Source organism: Triticum aestivum, chromosome 4D (assembly GCF_018294505.1).
Source record: "Triticum aestivum cultivar Chinese Spring chromosome 4D, IWGSC CS RefSeq v2.1, whole genome shotgun sequence".
NCBI lineage: Eukaryota > Viridiplantae > Streptophyta > Magnoliopsida > Poales > Poaceae > Triticum > Triticum aestivum.
Window position 1 is genome coordinate 13160344 of NC_057805.1, and position 26679 is coordinate 13187022.

Below are 26679 nucleotides of genomic sequence, written 5' to 3' on the forward strand. Positions count from 1 at the left end.
GCTTTTTAAACAACCATGATAAAAGAAGTGTGCTTTTGAAACAACCATGATAAAAAAAAATATGCTTTCGCCTTCAAGTGCACATCCAAAGGCCTCTGCATAATTGTGTATCGAATCTAAATAGATCACAAGAGTCCTTTCCTACATAACTTAGTGCATCATTTCCAAACTTATGTACTTACTGCATATAGTATATGAGCTATTCTTTTCAAACAACAATATATTAATGCACGCTCTCATAATAATTAGCTTACACTCGGCCTTTACGCGCAACAGGTCATCTAGTACTTGCAAAGGCATTTTGAACATAGAGAGCTCACTGACTTGTGAGTCCCCTATCATGCTGCTAAAATGCCATGCAGCAGATTACATGCGGATGAGTATAAAACTATCTTTACCAGCGAATGCAAAAAGAAACATAACAACAACAGAGGACAGCAGTAAAGTCACTTTATTTGGTACATTAAAGTTCCAAACCTGAATTTAATTTCCATTTGACTGCAATCCTCGGTATTATATGTTCTGTCTCTACAAAGAAGAAACGCAGTCCACAAAGGACACAGACCTTATTGAGCTTAGGGAAAAACAATGTATATAGTTCTCTTCTAATTGCATAAATATAGTCTTCTCTCTCTCACTAGTTTTCATATATAAGCTCTCGACTGAGTTCCGCTCGGTGTCCAAAACTTTCATATCTAAACCATGACTGCGCCAGTGCCTTCTCTCATCTACCGACGCGGCGGGGGTCTCCTCCCGCCTGGAGCTTGATCTTCCTCGTCGGATTCGACGTCTCCATACTGCCACAGCCGCAGCCTTTCCTTCTTCGCCTTCTCCTGGAACTGTTCCAGGTTCTCGAGAGCTGTCTTCCTCTCCTTGGTGTCCCATCTCTTGCCCCTTTCAAGTCGGGCAAGCCCTTCCTGCAAACATTAGCATGAGCATGTTAGGGATGAAGTTGACTATTCCCAAACACATAAATATGCATCTAAGCTGGGATAGGAAATAATGCTAATAATACTGAATTCATTGAATATAACTCGCACGTCGACCTCAAAAAGTAACTCAGACGTCAGATAAACCAGAGTAGCTGGTAACTGAGACGATGTTTCCATAACCCTCAGAATCCATATACACCACAAAACATACTTAAGGTAGGTAGGAACTAGCGGATAACAATCCTAATGTATAGCATTTCCGAAGCTACATTTCCAAAAAAAACATGGAGGGTCTAAACACTACTGTATAATTTTCATGATCAATATTAAAAAAAATATGACTAATTCTGAGTGATTGTGTAAAACTACTCAAACTGCTTAAGCAATATCCTCCAAACTATTTTCATAGCAAACTATTTCTATAAAGAAAGCTCCTCATGGAAAGATCAAAGCAGACCATGCAGAACCCCGCCAGCCAGTAAACAAAGCTAACCAGCAATTCATAATGCATAACAGTTAATAGCACAAACCTCGAGCATGGCAGCATTGATGCTGGATTCTGTCTCTGGATCAACAAGAGTCACAATGAGTACAGGTCCAGTGCCTTGTCCCTTCACTTTACCACCAGTAGTGTCGCGCTCTTCGATCATTGCCCGGTATTGTTTTGAACTGCTCAGCAAGCATTCGCTGAGATACTCTGCTGCTTCCTGACCATTATCATCCTCCAGACCAGGCACCTTTATGAAGGCAAGGCTGCAGAGCTGAGCAAGAGGAGGAGAGGAGGATACTGATGGGTCTGCAGGCCGGATGCGGTTGTAAGGAACCACTTCTTGGTTGCCAAAATCAATGTAGAATACTTCAAATTTGTCATCTACAGACTCTACAGCTCCTCGGGGTCCATTAACAATCTGCAGGAATTATGATGGAAATTCTCCTTAGGATACTGTACGATTTTATTATAAACAAATATGTAAAACTAATTAGTCATCATGAGAAGAACAAATATTAGCATGTAGCATTGCACTGAAGTGGGACATCATGCGCGTATTTTCAACAATACTGTCAACTTGGCAAGATACTGCTAATAGTATTGTCATGTGCACTGTTAGGTACTCAAGTCTGACACTCGGCATGTATCACTTCACCTAAATGATCCTAACAAGCACACCAATTCTTAAGGTCCAGCAGCTTAAGTAGAAACTGATATTTGTTAAATGCGTCAAGTTAAACGGCTAATGACAGGTCTAAGTATCTATTAAAGATATTGCTGAAATCAGAGTCTGAATTTAATAGCCAATCTATGACCTTGATACAAGAATAATTAGTTAGTTTTAATATGAGTGAATTAACTGTAGTCATACCATGGCTCTATTCCAAGAGTTGTCGAGGCTAAACTGAGCAAGGACTATCTCTCCCTTCCCAGGATTAAAAGCACCAATGACTGGTGCCTCCTTAAGTTTCAAGGATGCAAGCTGTTGTTGGATGGAAGCTACTCTCTGGTCACCTACTGTCTGGGCATAGAACTTTCCACCACCAAGAACTTCAGTAGCAACAACCTGAACTCAGGTAACAGAGCCATGTCAGCACTGTTTTAGTAACGACAAAAATCAACTACTTCCAATGTTTTTTCATCAACGAACCTTCAGAATTTCCTTTTGTTTGGATTCAGAGGCCGACCCATTAGTAACTTCTTCACCCTCGACATAGTTCTCCCATATCTTGATAAATAGGTGTCAGTAACAAAAAAAAACAATTATGTACTTCCTAAAAGATGTAGCAGTATAACAGGTTACCTTCAGTTTCTGCTGCTTTGCTAACTTTTCAGCTCTTGTGAGGACATGAGCATCTGGAATCCTATCCAAGCCAAATGAACTAAGCTTGGCCAAGCCAGACTCCAAAAGAACAGAACCCACATTGGTCTTAGACTCCCACAAGGAACCTATGAATGTTCCAGTTCTATCAACTGTTTCAACCTCAATCTGCAAAATGATTTGGTATCCTTCAGATATTGAAGATTGAGATATGGACAAAGCAGAGAGGCAGCAAACGCCATACCTCCACATCACGCTGTAGAATCATCCTCCTCATCAAAGCAATAGCTTCGCTCGAGTAGGGCTCATCTTTACCAGGGCACCTAACACCAGACAAAGAAAAAGCGATGCTGCAAGTCTCCTTCGGAATTGTTAGTTTGAAACGATGACCGCTGAACACATATTCAACAACAGCAGTATGCCTTCTATTCCGCTGCAGGAAGGGAAGGAAATCTTTGGCCTTCTTAGAATTAACCTGAGGAGATATGCAATCATAACAATCTATTAATAAAGGTGCAGAGCAAATGTCAAAGGAAACTACTGGAACAAGCAAGAATGCCAACCATTGTTAAATCTGTTATATGCATCACAGGAGGAAGTTTGTCAGAGTGAATTCCTTTCTTTGCTTTCTCAGCACGTGAGTGAGCCGCTAATAGAGCATCAAAATAATGTGATCTTTCCTCATAGTCACGGTGTTTTGATATCTCAGCAAAGCCCCGTGAGAGCAAAAGCTCAGCAACATTAATTTTAGGCTGGGTGCCTGTGCTTGGAGCAGAAGATGTGTCATCTCCGTCCGCCGGTGATGGCGAACCTAGAAACACTGAACCATAATCCAAAACTCTGGTATCAGCCGAGTTCATTACAGGCACAGCATTCTGTCCATCCATTGTACTGATCCTTCTAGAATATTCCATTTCCACGGTCACCTGAAATTTTGAAAAAAGGGATATATCAGTCATTTCTCAACTAAGAAATCAACTTCTCATCATTGTAACTTCAGTAAGAATATGAGCAGCCCATACATACCTGTTTGCCAATCAACCGAGTGCGCAAGAATTCCTTAGATTCACGAGCAAATTTGTCGGGCTTGTTGTCCTCTCTGCGGGGATTGCCTAGCTTAGGAGCTCTAATACTTGAAAGATTAACCCGCCGTTCTGCTGAAGGACTACCATAAGGAGCAGCATCATCAGCAACAATAATACAATCTCCACTCACAACTTCTACCACCTACAAAGACATCAATATGAACCAAATTAGTTAAGTCACAAGAATGATGATCAATAGACTGCTACTGAGAACATGAAACCCACTTTTCCAGTGAATTTCTGATCATGGATTGGCTTCGAATTTGTCACTGGTGGCTTAAATCCAGTCCAAATTCTCAGCTGTTCCTTTTTTGCCTGAAGTTCAGCATTCTTCAGCTTTATTTTAACTTCAACATCTAGCATGTTCGCACTCCATTCCACATATTTCGCAAGACCCTGTAATGGGAAGGTTACAGAACAGTTAAGAAATGCAAATGTCTGAAAGATTAAATAAACAATTTAGCTATTCTTGCTTCGTAGAATGAATATGGATAAATAATTAGTCATACATTTTCAACAAGCTCAAGGGACAAGTCCTTAGCAGTGTCACCATCTGGGTAATACACCGAACCAATTATATTACTGAAACTGTCTGTCCCCTCCACCACAATCCGCACCTAGAGAAAAAATACAAATCAAAACTGATTAAAAGATGATACATGTTGACTCTAAAGATGGGATAAAACAACCAAAAGAAAAGGTGGCTTACATCTCTGTTCAGAACACGAGTCTCTGTGAAATGCTTAGCTTCTCTTCCAAACCTATCTGGTGGAACTTCAGTAGAGGCTGTCGATGCAGCAAGCCTTTGTGCTGTTGTCAGTGGTGCAGGAGCTTCCCCAGAATCGTCACCATTTGTAGTGCCGTTAGTAGTGCCCTCTGGTTCGGCAACAACAGTAGGATTCGGTGGTCGTCTCCCCATGGACGGAGCCTGCATTTCATCATTCTCAATATTTACTTTCTAACAGAAAAAATATATATGGAATCAAATAGAAGCTATTGAGAAGCACACCTGCACTCCAGCGACATATATCTGGACAAATTGGAAACTTGGAAGCAAGTAAACACGAATGGTACTGCCATCACGAACTTGTTCGACAATGGCTTCCAGACTCTTGCCTTTATTTGCAACTGCAAAACCCTTTGCATCAAAACCACTTAGTTCGCCAATTGCTGATGGTGGAAGATCTCTTATCGAATCTTCAGCAGCACCAGGTTCCTAAGTTGGCAGAAAATAAGAACACAAAATTAGGTCATCATTCGATAGAACATTTGTGTCATGCAATTCAAAAGATGGTTGCAGGACAGCAGGAACCCCAAAAGAAAGCAAACCTTGCTCCAACGGCCTAAACCCTGTTGCTTAGCAACTTCCTCCAACCTCAGAAGCTCAGAGACATTTGGGAGTGGTTCACCCCCCTTGGGGCCTTGCTCCTTCACCTGATCAAATAAATAAGATCAAAATTTACGAAAACATTTGGCACAACAAAACAATTGAGGAAAAAGTAAATGGTTATCACCCTTGCCCATCCTGCAGCAACCACCAAGTAGGCAACGTTCTTGTCGCCAAGGTAGACAGTGCCAAATTCTCGTCCGATGTTAGGAGCAGTGTAATCCACTCTAAATGTGACCTCCTGCAATAGATTTTAGTTTTTCATTTCCAAGAGAATATAGAAGTCGTTTTTATGTGATTACATTCAGTATTAATACATGCATAGGAGGATTTGGAATAGATAAAGAAAAGACACATCATGTACCTTTCCTACGCAGAGTTTCCTCAGATACTCCCTGCTTTCCCAAGCAAATGGCTCATCCACTCCACCACGACGAGCCTAGAGCACCACAAATATACGGATTCAACAGACAAGAAAAGATGGAGACAAGAACAAATGTACTGCACAAATAACATCAACAATTTATTATAGATGCATTCCTAAGTGTCAAATTATACAAACAGAACACAGTGAAACAGTGGGAACGAAAATGCAATGATGGAGAGAAATTCTTGTGCCAAATACTAACTTCCATTGGCTCACAAGTGTAGCATGTAAACATAATTCACTATAGAGAAGGGTGGAAGCAGACCCTGCGCAATCAAGGCTTCAACTCAGGCTCTAGATCCAAAAGCCCATAGAAACTACCATATAAAACAAAAAAATGACTAATATATTACATCCCTAGATGAGCAGGCCTATATCTAGCTCTGCCCCTGACAACACACTAAACCAGTGACTTACTCTAAATTAATGGAGGAAATGAACACATGCAACAAGTTAAAATGTAAACGATATTCCCCTTGTCTAAAAGTGCAGACTGACTCTTACCAGCCTTGGGGCCATAAGGTATGACAGAGTGATGGACTTCTCTGGTGGAATCTCTGCCTTTGTGCTCCCCATGATGAGAAGGCAGTCTCCAGACGTCACAGCCTTCACCTTGCCCCTTAGCCATCCTGAAGCCCCTGTGCTTGCTGCCATGATAGCACCTATATTTGCAATCAAAAGGAAACAGAACTTCATTAGCTGTGAAGTCAAATTTAGTTGGGTCGTCCATATAATTCAACAATTCTTCTGTTAATACATGCATGTTCCATAATTTTCATTGTATTTGGATTTCACAGGCCATAGGTGGCTAGAAGGAAAGAAAAACATGACCGGTCACATGTGAATTGAAGATAATTAATCACCACAATGTTAAAATTTTCCCATAAATCACTGCTGCTTTTTAAATGTTGTAAAATCAATCCACTCCAATCCTAACATTGCAGAAACTTTCAGTCACGGCTCAGGGAGTCGCAGAACGGCGGAGCAGTGCACACAAAACATACGAAACTAAATATGATCTGATACACACAGAAATTCGTCCAGGCAGACATGCACAGAGCTGCAACACTAACAGCCTGTGTAAATCTGTACCTAGCCAGTGAGAAAACCTCGTCAGAATTCCTGAGCCTCCGGATCTGTGACCCGGCGGACCTGAACTGTACGTTTGTTACATGCCGTGTTGTTCAGAACGCATTGCCCTGCCCCTCTCCTGTCTAGCCGTGAGCCATGGCAAAAAGGCGGCTGCCATGCAACCAAAATTTGTGGTGGGCACAAGGCTAAATCCTCCGGGTGCAGCTTTTCCCCCATGTTTCCTTTTCCGGAACGTGTTCATTTTTAGCAACTTCCGATGTGGTGCAACCCCCACCCCACCCTACCACACGCTGAACAACAAACATGTTCCTACAGATCTGTGATGCTCGCCGCTGACAGTGATAACCCCCCTGCCGCCTCGTTTTGCGGGAAAGCGCTGCCGTAAAAAAAATTGCACGAAAAAAAACACTAGATCTACGTTAAACCCAACAGAAAAAAAACATCGTCAGAACCTTCAAACGGATCTAGGCAAAATCTACCGTAAACGACCACGAACTACCGCTCGAAGGAAAACAGTCGAATCAGGAGCACTCCAGGCGAACCTGCTCCACATCTACCGCGCAGATGGGTGGGAGAAAAACTGCAGGGATCGCGAAAACAGAGCAGATTACCCCTGCGCATCCTCCAAGCTTCGAAGGCTAGATTACAACTAGCAGAGGAGGAGATCGGGAATGGAAACAGAGCGCATCTGGCAGCCAGATTAGAACAGGCAATTCACCGGCCGGCGAACTGGCACGGACGCGCGCGTCGGCGAGCGGCTATCACGACGGCGAGGAGGAGAGGGGAGGAGGGGCGGTCTCACCTTGGGGGAGGGGTCGGCCTCCGCCTCCCGATCCGAGATCCGGGAGAGGGGGTTTGGCCGGCCTGATCCGGGGAGGAGGAGGGAGGATCTCTCTCTGATCCCGATCCGAATGAGGGAGGAAAAAAAACGCTGGAGTGGAGCGACGCCCACTGCCCCCATTTATAATATCATCGGCATTTTTTTGGAACCTTCTCCTCCGTATTAATTCCTTCGCTGGGCCGGCGGGCTCCTGGGCTGGGCTTTCCGCTGCACGCACGTGAGTCAGAGAGGATGGTGGATAGATATCGTGACGCGCAAGCGAGAAAGAGGACGAGGTTGCTGCACGCTACGTCATGCTAGCTGGGTTTCTTTTGGGGAAATGACGAGGTGGGGATCTATCTACCTATCCATCCATCACCCCAAAGGGGATGAAAGCTGTTGGGACAGATGATACAGCAGCTTTATCCTCAGGCCTAGAGAGTTTGTTCAATGCTTTCCAACTGTTTCTATCATCGATCTGGGTTTTGTTGGGGTTGGTCTTCCTTTTAGTTGTGTTTTTCTTGGATGTTAGTGATGAGGAGGCTTTGGGCGTCAGGTTGTTGATGATGGTCACTCCAACAATTGGATGGGATAGAGGATTGTTGGTTATTGATTTGATTGTCACAATAACACAGGTGTACTATATACGATGTATGGCCTTCCATTTACGGAGGTCGATGTTTAGCTCACGGTGTCGTCATCCATCGGAATTTGTATCTCCGCTATTTACATTGAGATGTTTATTACTTTTTCTTTCTATTAAAGTCCTCGAGTTGCGGTAAATATTCATTGTGCCGCTTTATACATTCATTATAGGATATGCTCAGTTATTGTGCTTTGATTGGTACAGTTGAGTGGAGAAAAGGGAACACGTGGCGTTAATTTTTTGGGGGCGAGGGGGGTTCGCAATTATGATCAAGGTAGCTCGGAAGTGGTTGTTGGTGGTTAGAGGAAAAATCATAGTAGGTACTTGTTGTGTGTCGTTGCCAAATTGATGTAAACAAATTCCCAAAGGAAATATATACAATAGACACAATTCCCATAATCATTATCATGGAATTTGTCAGGACCATTTCCGTGGAAATCTCGATTTTAAATTCTAATTCTACACTACTGCAGAAACCTGTATAGTCGTCTGCCTTTGAGTGACGGGCGGAGGGACTGCTTCACTAGTAAGGTGGCAATCGCCTATAGACCAATGACGGGAACCGACAGTCGCCCTTCACTTGTATGATTTACATAGGGAGGTCAATTATCCAGGGATGAGCACCCTCTGGCCGCTCATCATGGGCATTGCTCTCCCACAACTCCTTAGCCACCTACATCAGTTTCATGCGGGATGGAAGAGGCATTCTCCACATCCAAAAACTGGGTGTCGTAGCCATCAATTCTCAATCTTGCCATCCGCTGTCGCAGGAGATTCCCCACCACGCATTGATGAGTGTCTTTTACACACAATTTTACCCTCTTTTAAACTGGATATTCATGAATAATCAGTGAGTTTATCACTTCATCTGGCCCCACTATTCACACTAATAATTGCAAAGATGTGCAAATCTCCTTGTTTATTCTATTCCTTGCAAATATGGAAATATCTAGGTGGAAATCAAAGCATATATGGGATGTACTCGAGGAGACAACTAATGGTATTAGTGCAAATGCTCGTACCGGCGATCGCAACGCCGCCTCTGAGACGTGAGGACAATGAGCTTTCGTGAAGGGGCACAAGCCCAGTGCGCAATGGAGTGTCCCCTAAACCATAATTCACATCCTACACTATGAAAAGGGGCCAAATAATGAGTAGTGGTAAGAGTGGAATAATGAGTAGGGCCAAATAAGTCCATGTGTAGCACCTCGAAGGGACGTGTAGTCATCATGATTGTCTTCTAGAGATGCTTTGCCCTAGTCATCTTCCCGGCTTCGCAGGTGACGGTGTCCTGGACTAGGGGGTGCCAACCTATGTGGCCCACACAGTCCATGGGTCAAGCTTACGGCCCGCCGATCTCAACAAGGGAGGACTCCAGAAGCCTCGAACCCGGGCGTTGAAAGAGCATGGTGCCCCATGTTTGGTTTTGATAACCGATGACAATCCCTATGGACTAATGGTTGCTTTGAGTTATTTTTTAAGGTTTGTCCATAGGCTTCGCTTGAAGGCCATATGTTGGTTTCAAGGTTATAAGAAGGATAATATGTGTTGACCAAGGTACTATTCAAGGATTTATCCAAAGATTGGTCATGTTTTGTCGTGCAAGTTCAAGGGGAGCATCACGAAGTGATCTCTTGCTTGAAGTTTGCCGTCCATTGTGGTGACAATGGACATGTGAAGATGTGCTGAAGAGAGGCTCACCCATAGTGGAGTATGGGGGAGCAATCTACTAGTCTTCGTCGAGCCAAAGCAATCAAGAAAGGTGGTCCAACTTGAGGAAGTCAAGATCGTCATCATCTAGCTCAAGTGGACTATGTGCAAGGTAAAGGTTTTTCCTTGATAGATTTTCTATTTTACCGGTCTCATGGTGTTAGTTGGGAGACCGGGTTATAGGATTGATAGTCGTATTATCAAGGAGGGCTCTCGAGTGAGTAGCTTGATCGTATCATTCGTAGAGAGCTCAAACCATTGCATCATTGGCATCATCTTTCTTGGTTCTTGTTTGGCTTCTCTTTGTGTGAGTTTTTGAGCTTGTGGTCATCTTCATGACAAGCTCAAGCTCATCGAAAATGGAGTTTGTATGCATCATCTCTTGTGTTTTTTATGTTGGAGTTTATGCCGGTTCTTCACTCGTGGAGGTTTCACACCTCTATATCATAGGCATACTCCCCTTGCCACTTCTGAAGATTTCCAGTCGTGATTTGACAACTCTTGTCGTTAGCTTTCCATCAAGCTTGAGTTCGTCCGAATCAGAGTTCCTTTGCAGAAGTGTTGGCAGCTTTGGTCTTCCTTGCATCCATCTGTTTTACTTGGGTTGTTTTGCTGCTTCCTATCGGTAGTACTTCCGTTGACATGTACGGCTTCCACTTTCGCTTATTTTTATGCTTCTGTTGACCAATCTACTTGAGCGACAGTAGAGCGATAGTACTGCTCCCCCAAGTGGTAGTACTACCCTGGCAGAACTACCATTTTTACTTCTGTTCTCATTGGGTTGTGTTGACCTGGCCCAATGCACATAGCAGTTGGATTTGGGGGGGGTATTTAAGGGGTTCTTCTTCCCTAATGGTTCTTATCATTTGAGCTTGTGTTTGCCCCCTGAGGGAGTCCTGGATTAGGGGGTCCTCGGACAGCCGGACTATATCCTTTGGCCGGACTGTTGGACTGTGAAGATACAAGATTGAAGACTCCGTCCCGTGTCCGGATGGGACTCTCCTTGGCGTGGAAGGCAAGCTTGGCAATACGGATATGTAGATCTCCTCCCTTGTAACCGACTCTGTGTAACCCTAGCCCCCTCCGGTATCTATATAAACCAGAGGGTTTAGTCCGTAGGACAAGAAGAACAACAATCATACCATAGGCTAGCTTTTAGGGTTTAGCCTCTACGATCTCGTGGTAGATCAACTCTTGTAATACTCATATCATCAAGATCAATCAAGCAGGAAGTAGGGTATTACCTCCATCGAGAGGGCCCGAACCTGGGTAAACATCGAGTGGGAAGCGGACGACGAGGAAATTCGTTCCCCACCCACCACCCACTTAATAGCCATTGTCGACGACTTAACCAACATGCTCGATTTCGGCTCCGAAGACATCGACGATATAGACGACAATGCAGGAGACGAACAGGAACCACCGCCCACAGGGCGCTGGACTGCCACCTCATCATACGATGTATACATGGTGGACACTCCCAAAGAAGGCGATGGCGACAAGGCAACGGAGGATAATCCCTCCAAGAAGCAATTCAAGAGCCGGCGTCAGCGGCGCCGCTCTAAGTCCCGCCATAGCAAAAATAGCGATACCGGCACAAGAGACAATAACGCTCCGGATAGTGCCGAATACGGCGACAATCCCCTCCAGCCAGACCTCGAGCGGGAGGATGAACAAGCTAGCCCTCCGGAACAGGCAGCATACGGAGAATCAGAGGATGACAATTACATGCCTCTCTCCGAAGACGAGATGAGCCTCGACGACGAAGAATTAATCGTACCTGAGGATCCCGTCGAGCAGGAGCGCTTCAAGCGCCAGCTTATAGCCACAGCAAAAAGCCTGAAGAAAAAGCAGCAGCAGCTTCAAGCTGATCAGGATCTGCTAGCGGACAGATGGACCGAAGTCCTGGCGGCCGAGGAATACGAACTCGAGCACCCAACCAAAAGTTACCCAAAGCGCAGGTTGCTACCCCAACTCGAGGAGGAAGCACTGAAACCTGCACTACCAGCATATGATGCGGCTGACCGGCCACCTCGCGGCCGAGATAAAGCGGCGTATCAGCCCGAAGTTCAGCCCGCACCGCGTCGCCAGTCAAACAAAAACACCAAGGCCCGAGGCAATACACAGGACCTGCGAGACGTATTGAAAAACAAAGCAGGACATACAAGATCGATCTACGGATCACGGGGGCGCGCCCCAACACGTGACGATGATCGTCACGCCGGATACACTAAAAACAAATCCGGCCGGGCCGAATACAGCAGACAAGACTCGTATGAACTGCGCCGCGACATAGCCCGGCACAGAGGCGCCGCACACCCCCTATGCTTCACCGATGAAGTAATGGATCATGAATTCCCAGAAGGGTTCAAACCCGTAAACATTGAATCATATGATGGTACTACAGACCCCGCGGTATGGATAGAAGACTTCTTCCTCCACATTCACATGGCCCGCGGGGATGATCTACACGCCATCAAGTATCTCCCGCTAAAACTCAAAGGGCCGGCTCGGCATTGGCTGAATAGCTTGCCGGCAAACTCCATCGGAAATTGGGAGAGCCTAGCAGACGCATTCCTGGACAATTTCCAGGGCACTTATGTGCGACCGCCGGATGCTGACGATTTAAGTCATATAACTCAGCAGCCAGGGGAATCGGCCAGGAAATTCTGGACCCGGTTCCTAACTAAGAAAAAACAAATTGTCGACTGTCCGGATGCAGAGGCCTTAGCGGCATTTAAACATAACATCCATGATGAGTGGCTCGCCCGACACCTCGGCCAAGAGAAGCCAAAATCCATGGCAGCCCTCACGACATTTATGACCCGCTTTTGCGCGGGCGAAGATAGCTGGTTGGCTCGTAGTAACAACACAGCAAGCAAACCTGGCGCATCAGAGGCCAGGGATAGCAACGGCAAACCACGACGCAACAAACACAAGCGCCGCAAATATGGTGAAAACGCCGAAGATACGGCAGTTAATGCCGGGTTCAGCGGCTCAAAGTCTGGTCAGCGGAAAGGGCCACTTAAAAATAACAATACGGGCCCATCAAGTCTGGACCGCATACTCGATCGCCAATGCCAAAATCATGGCACCCCTGGGACGCCAGCCACTCATACCAACAGAGAATGCTGGGTCTTCAAACAAGCCGGCAGGGCAGGCGCCAAAAACAGAGAAGGGGGGTCTTAAAGCGACGATGGCGACGAAGAGCCCAGATCACCGAACACAGGAGGGCAAAAGAAACTTCCCCTACAAATCCAAACAGTGAACGTGGTAAACATCACCCACATTCCCAACCCGGACCGGATATGCACCCTTAGGGATGCCCACTTAACGGAACTAGTCGCCCCACAATATAAATTAGGGTCGGTCACCTTCAACCGCACGGATCGTCCGGTTAACGCCAATCAGGGCAACCCAGCTGCACTAGTCCTCGACCCAATAATCGACGGGTTTCACCTCACACGAGTCCTCATGGACGGAGGCAGCAGTTTAAACCTGCTCTACCAGGACACAGTGCACAAGATGGGCATCGATCATTCGGTGATCAAACCCACTAAAGCCACTTTCAGAGGCATTATACCAGGTGTGGAAGCCAGCTGTACAGGCTCCATCACCCTTGAGGTAGTCTTTGGATCACCCGACAACTACCGTACTGAAGAGTTAGTCTTCAAAATCGTCCCCTTCCGCAGTGATTATCAGGCACTGCTTGGACGAACCGCGTTCGCTCGATTCAATGCGGTGCCATATTATGCCTACCGTAAGCTCAAAATGCCCGGTCCACGCGGCGTTATCACGGTTCATGGCAAGGACGAACTTTACTTCGACGTCAACAAGTACACCGCTGCCTTAACAGCAGAAGCAACAAGCAGCACCTTGCAGCCGAACCTCGAGTCAACGGCCAAGCTCCCGGACACCGCCAAAGGACTCCGAATTACTTCGCGGAAGGATAGCCCGGCTCGTCCAGAGCTCAATTAAACACTCCGGCGAAGGCCAAGACAGGCCTCCTTCCCCCCTGGTCTCAGCAGGTTCTACAGTCATATTTCCTTTTTATCACATTAAATGTACTTATACGCATCGACGTGCTATTCAAATACAAATATGTGGATTCATATGACGCTTATCTGCTGCTATTTCCTATAAAATTCTTTTGTCAAGTGGCATCCGTACATAGCGATATGCCTTAAAATATGCCAGGGGCTTCGTTTTCCCCATAACACGGCAATAAAAGACCAAACACCTTCACGGAAGTTCGGCACCCCGAACCTATAGCATTATATGTATCAGCTCCGAATCATGTCTTGGGTCAATAGTTGGGTTTGCCCGGCTCCCATGTTTTGGTACCTTACGTTCCGCTATATCGGCTAAGGTAGCACTGGGAGAACTACTGCGATCGTGTCCCGGTTCTTCTGGACGAGCACCTCAGTAGAGAAAGCCAAAACTGATTGTCATGATATGGCGAGAGCTGGTCAGCTGTTCGAGAGGTTACAAAATCTTTAAGGATTTCTCCCGCATAATGCCATAACCAATGCAGCGTGCGATGGATCGGTCTTTTCTTTCGACCAGGTGCTTATAGAGCGCCCCCGTGCGGTCTTCCGAACACCAGGGGCTGCGCCTACCTTCCTAAAGCTCCTATGGCTAAGTGAGAGTGCTAAAGCCTTATAGTCCGATTGCCTGGTTCGTTGTGCTGAACACCTCCTTCGAAGGACCCAAAACCGGGATAAAGAGTGATCAGGTTTATCCCGAACACCCCCGTACTTCTTACGTGGGGGCAGAAGCCGACGACTGGCCAACTCTCAGGATTAATATATAAAACGGCCGCGCAGGAGGGTAAACTTTCGCCTAACAGGCAATAAATAATATAAATGACATTGTTCAAACATTACAAAGGACAACATGATTTACATTCATGGAAATATAATGTCCTTGGTGCATAGCTCCGCTGCAAGGTAGGATCCTTTCAGGACACTCTCATAATATAATTCGGGCTTGCGATGCTCCTTCCCATCTGGCGGTCCTTCGGTCATCAGCTTTTCAGCATCCATCTTCCCCCAGTGCACCTTTGCGCGGGCGAAGGCCATTCGCGCACCCTCTATACAGACCGACCGCTTGATGACATCAAGTCGAGGGCAGGCACTCACAAGACGCTTCACGAGCCCGAAGTAGCTGCTGGGAATCGGCTCGGCGGGCCATAGCCGGATAATCAGATCCTTCATGGCTAGTTCTGCGGCCTTATGCAGTTCGATCAGCTATTTCAGTTGATCGACAAACGACACCGGATAATTCGGTGCCAAATACTGCGACCAGAAGAGCTTATCCGCAGTGTTCCCTTCTTCGGCTCGGTAGAATTGGGCGGCATCCGATATGCGGCGAGGCATCTCGGCAAATACCCCTGAGAAATCCGAATTCAAAATTAGAAACATAATTTTCTCCTCCAATACTCGCTTTACATGGAAAAAACCTTACCCGCCGCAATCTGCCTCGCCTCTTGGATCCCCTGCAGGGCGCTTTGGGTTTCCCCCCAGGCATCGCTCGTGGCCTGATGCACCTTGGTGAGCTCGGATTATTTCTCCATTAAACTCTGCTCCAAGGATTCGCATTTCCTCACGGCCTCTTGAAGCTCCTCCTCGGCTTTAATAACCCTGGCCTCGTGCTTCTCACAAAGAGCCTGCTCTGTGGCTGCCCTTTTCTCGGCCTCGGCCACAGCCTTCTTAAGAGCCTCGACTTCGGTCATCATCCCTAGCGCAAATCACGAAACATATTTCATCATACTTATAATTCATTTGCAATAAACACGAACAAGACTTGCGCATACCTTGTTTATCTCCCAACTGCATTTTCAATTGGCCAAGTTCTTCTTTGGCCCGCTCCAGACTTTGATTCAGTCCGGAACCTCCGCAGTATGAGAGGCAGTAGCCGCTACAGACGCCTGCTTATAACAAAAGAGAGATAGATGTCATCAAATGAGTCTTCCTGCGAACATTAATTCGATCCTCTGTGTGGTTCTTTCTTTCACCGAGCAGTGTATCAGGGGCTACTATCCATACCATGACACTCTTCGAAACCTCATAAAACATACCTCAAAACCTTTTATAAGGCTGAAACAGGCTTCATTCAGTCCGCTCTCAGCGGACTGAATCTTCTCAATCACTGCACCCATAAGGGCACGGTGTTCATCAACGATGGAGGCGCTCTTCAGCGCCGCCAACAAAGCATCCGACACCTCTGGTTGGACAGAAGTTGCCGGTGGAACAGGCATGCCCCCTCCAGTTGAGAGAGGCTGCCTGCTGGATTCTGGAGCCATATTGGTCTCCGGAATTGCATCCGGCTGGGAGCCGAATTCAAGATGGCCCCCGCCGTCAGCTCCTGTGGGAATTTTCTCCCCCATGTGTCCGGCCCCTGAAGTTTGACCTCCAGGCGCCGCCTTCATGGTCTTTCCCTCTCCTCCTTGGCCGGGGTCCCTCTGGGACGAAGCCTCGGTGTTATTCACCTGTTTGGAGGAAGGGGCCTTCGGGGGCGTCCCGCTCTCCATAGCATCTGAGCTCAGCGAATCCTCTGATGAGGATTGCTCGGTACGGGACCTCGCCGGACTACAAAAATATGGCTCAGGTTAAAATATTATGCCATGATGAGTCCGGACGCATAAACGTATTCGGACTGTATATACTCACGAGTTCACCAGGGGCTGGGCCCTGGGATCCCACGCCGGGCCGCTGTCGGCGGCGGCAGTGGACTCCTCCGGAAGAGGAACTTTTCCCCTTTTGGGCGACTCGGCCTCCAAGTGTGCGGAGGCCGTCCTTTTCTTTCTTCCCCCCGCAGGGGATTCATCTTCCTCATCCTCCTCGTCCTCTTCGGAGGCGGAACGGGCATCAGAGCCTTCGGATATTGTGTCCGAAGTGCCGCGGCGACGAAGACCGCCCCGGGCCTTTTTGGCCCCCTTCTCGGCCGTCCTCTTCGGCACCTTGTAAGGCGCCGGGACCAGCATCTTCGTCAGAAGTGGGATGGCCGGTTCTTCGGGCAGCGGGGCCGTACAATGGATCTGCTCCACCTTCTTCGTCCAGCCCTAGGAGAGTTGTAGAAAATACATTAAGCGCTTCCTTTGGGTTAAGCGGATAAAAAGTATGATGACTTACCGAGCTTGCAGGGCGGGACAGTTGGTACCCACGGTCTTCGGTGGAGTCCGGCCATGATTTGCTGGACTTGAAGAGCACCTTCCAGATGTCTTTGTGCGAGGAGCCAAAAAGCTCTCGCAGGGTTTGGTGCTTGGCCGGATCGAATTCCCATAGATCGCAAGTCCGGTGTTGACAAGGTAGAATCCGGCGAACTAACATCACCTGGACTACATTGACAAGTTCAATGTTCTTGTCTCCTATATCTTTAACGCGCGTCTGGAGCACCGACAATTCGTCGGACAAGGACCGGTTCAGGCCCTTCTTGACACAGGATGTAAGCCGCAGAGGGGCTCCGGATCGAAACTCGGGAGTAGCGGCCCATTCTGTGCCGCGCGGCTCGGTGATGTAAAACCACTGCTGTTGCCACTCCTTGACGGAATCGTTAAAGGTGCCTGTTGGCCATGTGACATTGGGCACCTTGCTCACCATAGCGCCCCCGCACTCGGCGTGCTCGCCGCCCACTACCTTGGGCTTCACATTAAAAATCTTCAGCCATAAGCCGAAGTGTGGCGAGATGCGGAGAAAAGCCTCGCACACGACAATAAATGTCGAGATATTGAGGAAGGAATTAGGGGACAGCTCATGAAGATCGATCCCATAATAATACATGATGCCGCGAACGAACGGGTGGAGGGGAAACCCTAGCCCGCGGACAAAGTGAGGGAGGAATACAACTCTCTCGTGGGGTTCCGGAGTAGGGACGATCTGTCCCGCCGTCGGGAGACGGTGGCTGATTTTCTTGGCCAGATACCCGGCCTCCCGAAGCTTTTTGATATCCTTCTCCCGGACGGTAGAGGCCATCCACTTGCCTCCTGCTCCAGATCCGGACATTTTCGGAAGGCCTTTGTGGGCAGAGAAGATGAACGCTTGGGCACTGGAGCTCGAGCGAAGGGGAATAGATCGGGAGGAAGAAAACGTGGGTGCGGAAGGGAGTCCTTATCCCCTTATAAAGGCAGCAGGGATTCTGCGTCTCCTCACTTGCCTGGTAAAACCGCTTATTCCCCAAGCGCCGTAATTGATGGCGCGGTTGGGTTACCCACACCCGTATTGATGAGAATCCCGTGATAAGGGGACACGATCTCTGCTTCGACAAGACGTGCCGAGAAAACCGCCTCGCAATATGTGCAGTGGCTGGTTGTGGAAAACGGTTCGAATAATGACCGGGCCGCGGTGTGATGTCATGCTGCAGAAGCTGTCGGCAGATTAGATTTGTGGAAATATTATTCTCTCTACGGTGGTATGTGGAATTTGTTTTGCAGAGCCGGACACTATCCTTGTGTTCAAAATCTTCTATGGAGTATTCGGAGGAAGAACCCGCCTTGCAATGCCGAAGACAATCTGTGCGCCGGACTCATCGTCATTGAAGCCTGGTTCAGGGGCTACTGAGGGAGTCCTGGATTAGGGGGTCCTCGGACAGCCGGACTATATCCTTTGGCCGGACTGTTGGACTATGAAGATACAAGATTGAAGACTCCGTCCCGTGTCCGGATGGGACTCTCCTTGGCGTGGAAGGCAAGCTTGGCAATACGAATATGTTGATTCCCTCCTTTGTAACTGTTGGAAATATGCCCTAGAGGCAATAATAAATTGGTTATTATTATATTTCCTTGTTCATGATAATCGTTTATTATCCATGCTAAAATTGTATTGATAGGAAACTCAGATACATGTGTGGATACATAGACAACACCATGTCCCTAGTAAGCCTCTAGTTGACTATCTCGTTGATCAATAGATGGTTACGGTTTCCTGACCATGGACATTGGATGTCGTTGATAACGGGATCACATCATTAGGAGAATGATGTGATGGACAAGACCCAATCCTAAGCCTAGCACAAGATCGTGTAGTTCGTTTGCTAAGAGCTTTTCTAATGTCAAGTATCATTTCCTTAGACCATGAGATTGTGCAACTCCCGGATACCGTAGGAATGCTTTGGGTGTACCAAACGTCACAACGTAACTGGGTGACTATAAAGGTGCACTACAGGTATCTCCGAAAGTGTCTGTTGGGTTGGCACGAATCGAGACTGGGATTTGTCACTCCGTGTAAACGGAGAGGTATCTCTGGGCCCACTCGGTAGGACATCATCATTACGTGCACAATGTGACCAAGGAGTTGATCACGGGATGATGTGTTACAGAACGAGTAAAGAGACTTGCCGGTAATGAGATTGAACAAGGTATCGGGATACCGACGATCGAATCCCGGGCAAGTAACATACCGATTGACAAAGGAAATTGTATACGGGATTGATTGAATCCTTGACATCGTGGTTCATCCGATGAGATCATCGAGGAGCATGTGGGAGCCAACATGGGTATCCAGATCCCGCTGTTGGTTATTGACCGGAGAGTCGTCTCGGTCATGTCTGCGTGTCTCCCGAACCCGTAGGGTCTACACACTTAAGGTTCGGTGACGCTAGGGTTGTAGAGATATTAGTATGCGGTAACCCGAAAGTTGTTTGGAGTCCCGGATGAGATCCCGGACATCACGAGGAGTTCCGGAATGGTCCGGAGGTAAAGATTTATATATGGGAAGTCTTATTTTGGTCGCCGGAAAAGTTTCGCGCATTATCGGTATTGTACCGGGAGTGCCGAAAGGGGTCCGGGGGTCCACCAAGGGGTCCACATGCCCCGGGGGGGCACATGGGCTGTGGGGTGTGGGGTGTGCGCCTTGGCCCATATGGGCCAAGGGAACCAGCCCCAAGAGGACCATGCGCCAAGAGATAAGATAAAGGGAGAGTCCTAAAGGGGGAAGGCACGTCCTAGGTGCCTTGGGGAGGATTGACTCCTCCCTGGCCGCACCCTTCCTTGGAGGAAGGGCCAAGGCTGCGCCCCCCCTCTCCCTTGGCCCTATATATAGTGGGGGGAAGGGAGGGCAGCAAACCCTAAGCCCTGGCGCCTCCCTCTCCCTCCCGTGACACATCTCCCTCCTCCCGCAGCGCTTGGCGAAGCCCTGTTGGAATCCCGCTACTTCCACCACCACGCCGTCGTGCTGCTGGATCTCCATCAACCTCTCCTCCCCCCTTGCTGGATCAAGAAGGAGGAGACGTCGCTGCTCCGTACGTGTGTTGAACGCGGAGGTGCCGTCCATTCGGCGCTAGGATCATTGGTGATTTGGATCACGACGAGTACGACTCCATCAACCCCGTTCTCTTGAACGCTTCCGCTCGCGATCTACAATGGTATGTAGATGCACTCCCCTTCCCCTCGATGCTAGATTACTCCATAGATTGATCTTGGTGATGCGTAGAAAATTTTGAATTTCTGCTACGTTCCCCAACAATGGTATCAGAGCTAGGTCTATGCGTAGTTTATATGCACGAGTAGAACACAAAGTAGTTGTGGGCGTCGATGTTGTCAATTTACTTGCCGTTACTAGTCTTATCTTGATTCGGCGGCATCGTGGGATGAAGCGGCCCGGACCGACCTTACACATACACTTACGTGAGACAGGTTCCACCGACTGACATGCACTAGTTGCATAAGGTGGCTAGCGGGTGTCTGTCTCTCCCACTTTAGTCGGATCGGATTCGATGAAAAGGGTCCTTATGAAGGGTAAATAGAAATTGGCATATCACGTTGTGGCTTTTGCGTAGGTAAGAAATGTTCTTGCTAGAATCCGATAGCAGCCACGTAAAACATGCAACAACAATTAGAGGACGTCTAACTTGTTTTTGCAGGGTATGCTATGTGATGTGATATGGCCAAAAGGATGTGATGAATGATATATGTGATGTATGAGATTGATCATGTTCTTGTAATAGGAATCACGACTTGCATGTCGATGAGTATGACAACCGGCAGGAGCCATAGGAGTTGTCTTAATTTATTGTATGACCTGCGTGTCAAAGAAAACGCCATGTAATTACTTTACTTTATTGCTAACCGTTAGCCATAGTAGTAGAAGTAATAGTTGGCGAGATAACTTCATGAAGACACGGTGATGGAGATCATGATGATGGAGATCATGGTGTCATGCCGGTGACGAAGGTGATCATGCCGCGCCTCGAAGATGGAGATCTAAGGCGCAAGATGATATTGGCCATATCACGTCACTTTATGATTTGCATGTGATGTTTATCATGTTTACATCTTATTTGCTTAGAACGACGGTAGCATAAATAAGATGATCCCTCACTAAAATTTCAAGAGACGTGTTCCCCCTAACTGTGCACCGTTGCGAAGGTTCGTTGTTTCGAAGCACCACGTGATGATCGGGTGTGATAGATTCTAACTTTCGAATACAACGGGTGTTGACGAGCCTAGCATGTACAGACATGGCCTCGGAACACATGTGAAACACTTAGGTTGACTTGACGAGCCTAGCATGTACAAACATGGCCTCGAAACACAAGAGATCAAAAGGTCGAACATGAGTCGTATAGTAGATGCGATCAACATGGAGATGTTCACCGATGATGACTAGTCCGTCTCACATGATGATCGGACACGGCCTAGTTTGACTCGGATCATGTATCACTTAGATGACTAGAGGGATGTCTATCTGAGTGGGAGTTCATTAAATAATCAGATGAACTTAATTATCATGAACATAGTCAAAAGGTCTTTGCAAATTATGTCATAGCTTACGCTTTAGTTCTACTGTTTAAGATATGCTCCTAGAGAAAATTTAGTTGAAAGTTGATAGTAGCAATTATGCGGTCTGGGTCCGTAAACTGAGGATTGTCCTCATTGCTGCACAGAAGGCTTATGTCCTTAATGCACCGCTCGGTGTGCTGAACCTCAGCGTCGTCTGTAGATGTTGCGAAACATCTGACATACACGTTTTGATGACTACGTGATAGTTCAGTGCGTAATGCTAACGGTTTAGAATTGTGGCACCAAAGACGTTTTGAAACGTCGCAGAACATATGAGATGTTCCGAAGACTGAAATTGGGATTTCAGACTAGTGCCCACGCCAAGAGGTATGAGACCCCTGACAAGTTTCTTAAGCCTGCAAACTAAGGGAGAAAAGCTCAATCGTTGAGCATGTGCTCAGATTGTCTGAGTACCACAATCGCTTGAATCAAGTGGGATTTATTCTTCCAGATGAGACAGTGATGGTTCTCCATAGTCACTGCCACCAAGCTATTAGAGCTTCGTGATGAACTATAACATATCAGGGATAGACATGATGATCCTTGAGCAACTCGCGATGTTTGACACCGCGAAAGTAGAAATCAAGAAGGAGCATCAATTGTTGATGGTTTGTAAAACCACTAGTTTCTAGAAGGGCAAGGGCAAAAGGGATACTTCATGAAACAGCAAATCATTTGCTGCTCTAGTGAAGAATCCCAAGGTTGAACCCAAACCCGAGACTAAGTGCTTCTGTAATGAGGGGAACGGTCACTGAAGCAGAACTACCCTAGATACTTGGTAGATGATAAGGCAGGCAAGGTCGACAGAAGTGTATTGGATATACATTATGTGAATGTGTACTTTACTAGTACTCCTAGCAGCATCAGGGTATTAGATACCGGTTCGGTTGCTAAGTGTTAGTAACTCGAAATAAAAGCTACGGAATAAATGGAGACTAGCTAAAGGTGAGATGACGATGTGTGTTGGAAGTGTTTCCAAGGTTGATGTGATCAAGCATCGCATGCTCCCTCTACCATCGAGATTGGTGTTTGCGTTGAGCATAAACATGATTGGATTATGTTTATCGCAATACGGTTATTCATTTAAGGAGAATAATGGTTACTCTGTTTATTTGAATAATACCTTCAATGGTCTTGCACCTAAAATGAATCTCAATCGCAGTGATACACATGTTCGTGCCAAAAGATATAAAATAGTGATGATAGTACCACATACTTGTGGCACTGCCATTTGAGTCATATTGGTATAGAACGCATGAAGAAGCTCCATGTAGATGGATCTTTGGACTCACTCGTTTTCGAAAAGATTGAGACATGCGAACCATGTCTATTGGTATATATGCATGAAGAAACTCCATGCAGATGGATCGTTTGGACTCACTTGATTTTGAATCACTTGAGACATGCAAATCATACCACATGGGCAAGATGACTGAAAGGCCTCGTTTTCAGTAAGATGGAACAAGAGAGCAACTTGTTGGAAGTAACACATTTGATGTGTGCAGTCCAATGAGTGCTGAGGCACGCAGTGGATATCGATATGTTCTTACTTCACAGATGATTTGAGTAGATGCTGAGAATATTTACTTGATGAAACACAAGTCTGAATTATTGAAAGGTTCAAGTAATTTCAGAGTGAAGTTGAAGATCGTCGTGACAAGAGGATAAAATGTCTATGATGTGATCATAGAGATATCTGAGTTACGAGTTTGGCACACAATTAAGACACTGTGGAAAGTGTTTCACAATTAATACCGCCTGGAACACCACAGTGTGATGGTGTGTCTGAACATCATAACTGCACCCTATTGGATATGGTGCATACCATGATGTCTCTTATCGAATTACCACTATCGTTTATGGGTTAGGCATTAGAGACAACCGCATTCACTTTAAAAGGGGCACCACGCAATTCCGTTGAGACGACACCGTTTAGAGAAACCTAAGTTGTCGTTTCTTAAAAGTTTGGGGCTGCGATGCTTATGTGAAAAAGTTTCAGGCTGATAAGCTCGAACCCGAAGCGGATAAATGCATCTTCAATACCCAAAACAGTTGGGTATACCTCCTATTTCAGATCTGGAAGCAAAGGTAATTGCTTCTAGAAACGAGTCCTTTCTCGAGGAAAAGTTCTCTCGAAAGAATTGAGTGGGAGGATGGTGGAGACTTGATGAGGTTATTGAACCATAACTTCAACTAGTGTGTAGCAGGGCACAGGAAGTTGTTCCTGTGGCACCTACACCAATTGAACTGGAAGCTTATGATAGTGATCATGAAACTTCGGATCAAGTCACTACCAAACCTCGTAGGTCGACAAGGATATGTACTACTCCTGATTGGTACGGTAATCCTGTCTTAGATATCATGTTGTTAGACAATACTAAACCTACGAGCTATGGAGAAGCGATGGTGGGCCCATATTCCAACAAATGGTTAGAAGCCATGAAATCCGAGATAGGATCCATGTATCAGAACAAAGCATGGACTTTGGTGAACTTGCCCGATGATCGGCAAGCCATTGAGATAATTGGATCTTTAAGAAGAACACGGACATGGACGGTAATGTTACCGTCTATGAAGATCGACTTGTGGCAAAGAGGATTTTCTCAAGTTCAAGGAGTTGACTACGATGAGATTTTCTCATCCGTAGCGATGCTTAAGTCTGTCGGAATCATGTTAGCATTAGCTGCATTTATGAAATCTGGCAGATGGATGTCAAAACAAGTTTCCTTACCAGTTTTCGTAAGGAAAGGTTGTATGTGATACAATCAGAAAGGTTTTGTCGATCCTAAGGATGCTAAAAGGTATGCTAGCTCCAGCGATCCTTCCATGAACTAGAGCAAGCATCTCGGAGTCAGAATATACGCTTTGATGGAGTGATCAAAGTTTTTGGGTTTATACAAAGTTTGTTAGAAACTTGTATTTACAATAAAGTGAGTGGGAGCGCTACAACATTTCTGATAAGTATATGTGAATGACATATTGTTGATCCGGAATGATGTAGAATTTCTGGAAAGCATAAAGGGTTGTTTGAAAGGAGTTTTTCAAAGGAAGACCTGGATAAAGCTGCTTACATATTGGGCATCAAGATCTATAGAGATAGATCAAGACACCTGATGATACTTTCAAAGAACGCACACCTTGACATGATTTTGAAAGAGTTCAAAATAGATCAGCAAAGAAGGAGTTCTTGGCTGTGTTACAAGGTGTGAGTATTGAGTAAGACTCAAGACCTGACCACAGCAGAAGAGAGAGAAAGGATGATGGTCGTCCCCTATGCTTTAGACGTAGGCTCTACAGTATGCTATGTTGTGTACCGCACATGAAGTGTGCCTTGCGATGAGTTGGTCAAGGGGTACAATAGTGATCTAGGAATGGATCACATGACAGCGGTCGAACTTATCCTTAGTATCTAGTGGACTAAGGAATTTTCTCGATTATGGGGGTGAAAAGGAGTTCGTCGTAAAGGGTTACGTCGATGCGAACTTTGACACTAATCCGGATGACTCTGAGTAGTAAACCGGATTCGTATAGTAGAGCAGTTATTTGAAATGGCTCCAAGTAGAGTGTGGTAGCATCCACAAGATGACATAGATATTCGTAAAGCACACACGGATCTGAAAGGTTCAGACCCGTCGACTAATAACCTCTCTCACAAGCATAACATGATCAAACCAGAACTCATTGAGTGTTAATCACATAGTGATGTGAACTAGATTGTTGACTCTAGTAAACTCTTTGGATGTTGGTCACATGGTGATGTGACCTGTGAGTGTTAATCACATGGTGATGTGAACTAGATTATTGACTCTAGTGCAAGTGGGAGACTGTTGGAAATATGCCCTAGAGGCAATAATAAATTGGTTATTATTATATTTCCTTGTTCATGATAATCGTTTATTATCCATGCTAAAATTGTATTGATAGGAAACTCAGATACATGTGTGGATACATAGACAACACCATGTCCCTAGTAAGCCTCTAGTTGACTAGCTCGTTGATCAATAGATGGTTACGATTTCCTGACCATGGACATTGGATGTCGTTGATAACGGGATCACATCATTAGGAGAATGATGTGATGGACAAGACCCAATCCTAAGCCTAGCATAAGATCGTGTAGTTCGTTTGCTAAGAGCTTTTCTAATGTCAAGTATCATTTCCTTAGACCATGAGATTGTGCAACTCCCGGATACCGTAGGAATGCTTTGGGTGTACCAAACATCACAACGTAACTGGGTGGCTATAAAGGTGCACTACAGGTATCTCCGAAAGTGTCTGTTGGGTTGGCACGAATCGAGACTGGGATTTGTCACTCCGTGTAAACGGAGAGGTATCTCTGGGCCCACTCGGTAGGACATCATCATTATGTGCACAATGTGACCAAGGAGTTGATCACGGGATGATGTGTTACGGAATGAGTAAAGAGACTTGCCGGTAACGAGATTGAACAAGGTATCGGGATACCGACGATCGAATCTCGGGCAAGTAACATACCCATTGACAAAGGGAATTGTATACGAGATTGATTGAATCCTCGACATCGTGGTTCATCCGATGAGATCATTGAGGAGCATGTGGGAGCCAACATGGGTATCCAGATCCCGCTGTTGGTTATTGACCGGAGAGTCGTCTCGGTCATGTCTGCGTGTCTCCCGAACCCGTAGGGTCTACACACTTAAGGTTCGGTGACGCTAGGGTTGTAGAGATATTAGTATACGGTAACCCGAAAGTTGTTCGGAGTCCCAGATGAGATCCCGGACGTCACGAGGAGTTCCAGAATGGTCCGGAGGTAAAGATTTATATATGGGAAGTCTTATTTTGGTCGCCGGAAAAGTTTCGCGCATTATCGGTATTGTACCGGGAGTGCCGAAAGGGGTCCGGGGGTCCACCAAGGGGTCCACATGCCCCGAGGGGCCACATGGGCTGTGGGGTGTGCGCCTTGGCCTATATGGGCCAAGGGAACCAGCCCCAAGAGGCCCATGCGCCAAGAGAT

General features: G+C 46.5%; 1 protein-coding gene across 1 annotated transcript; it reads right to left on the minus strand.

The window, feature by feature from the left end:
- Positions 1-437: 437 nt before the first annotated feature.
- Positions 438-7763, minus strand: LOC123095741 (ribonuclease TUDOR 1). Its single transcript, XM_044517304.1, has 17 exons — positions 7537-7763; positions 6147-6304; positions 5580-5654; positions 5343-5456; positions 5158-5262; positions 4838-5044; positions 4538-4756; positions 4338-4445; positions 4054-4224; positions 3770-3970; positions 3307-3669; positions 2988-3218; positions 2726-2911; positions 2573-2650; positions 2294-2488; positions 1463-1840; positions 438-917 (listed from the first exon to the last, which is right to left on the minus strand). Exons 2-17 carry the CDS (start codon positions 6294-6296, stop codon positions 729-731), a joined length of 2970 nt encoding a protein of 989 aa, XP_044373239.1. The 5' UTR covers positions 6297-6304; positions 7537-7763; the 3' UTR covers positions 438-728.
- Positions 7764-26679: the final 18916 nt, after the last annotated feature.

Excerpts from the sequence above, each read along its gene's own strand:
- LOC123095741 (XM_044517304.1), bottom strand. The coding sequence starts at position 6,296 with ATGGCAGCAAGCACAGGGGCTTCAGGATGGCTAAGGGGCAAGGTGAAG. Across the intron at positions 3,971-4,053 it reads ATCAGAAATTCACTGGAAAA|GTGGTAGAAGTTGTGAGTGG; the intron begins GTGGGTTTCATG and ends ATGTCTTTGTAG. Across the intron at positions 2,489-2,572 it reads AACAAAAGGAAATTCTGAAG|GTTGTTGCTACTGAAGTTCT; the intron begins GTTCGTTGATGA and ends ACCTGAGTTCAG.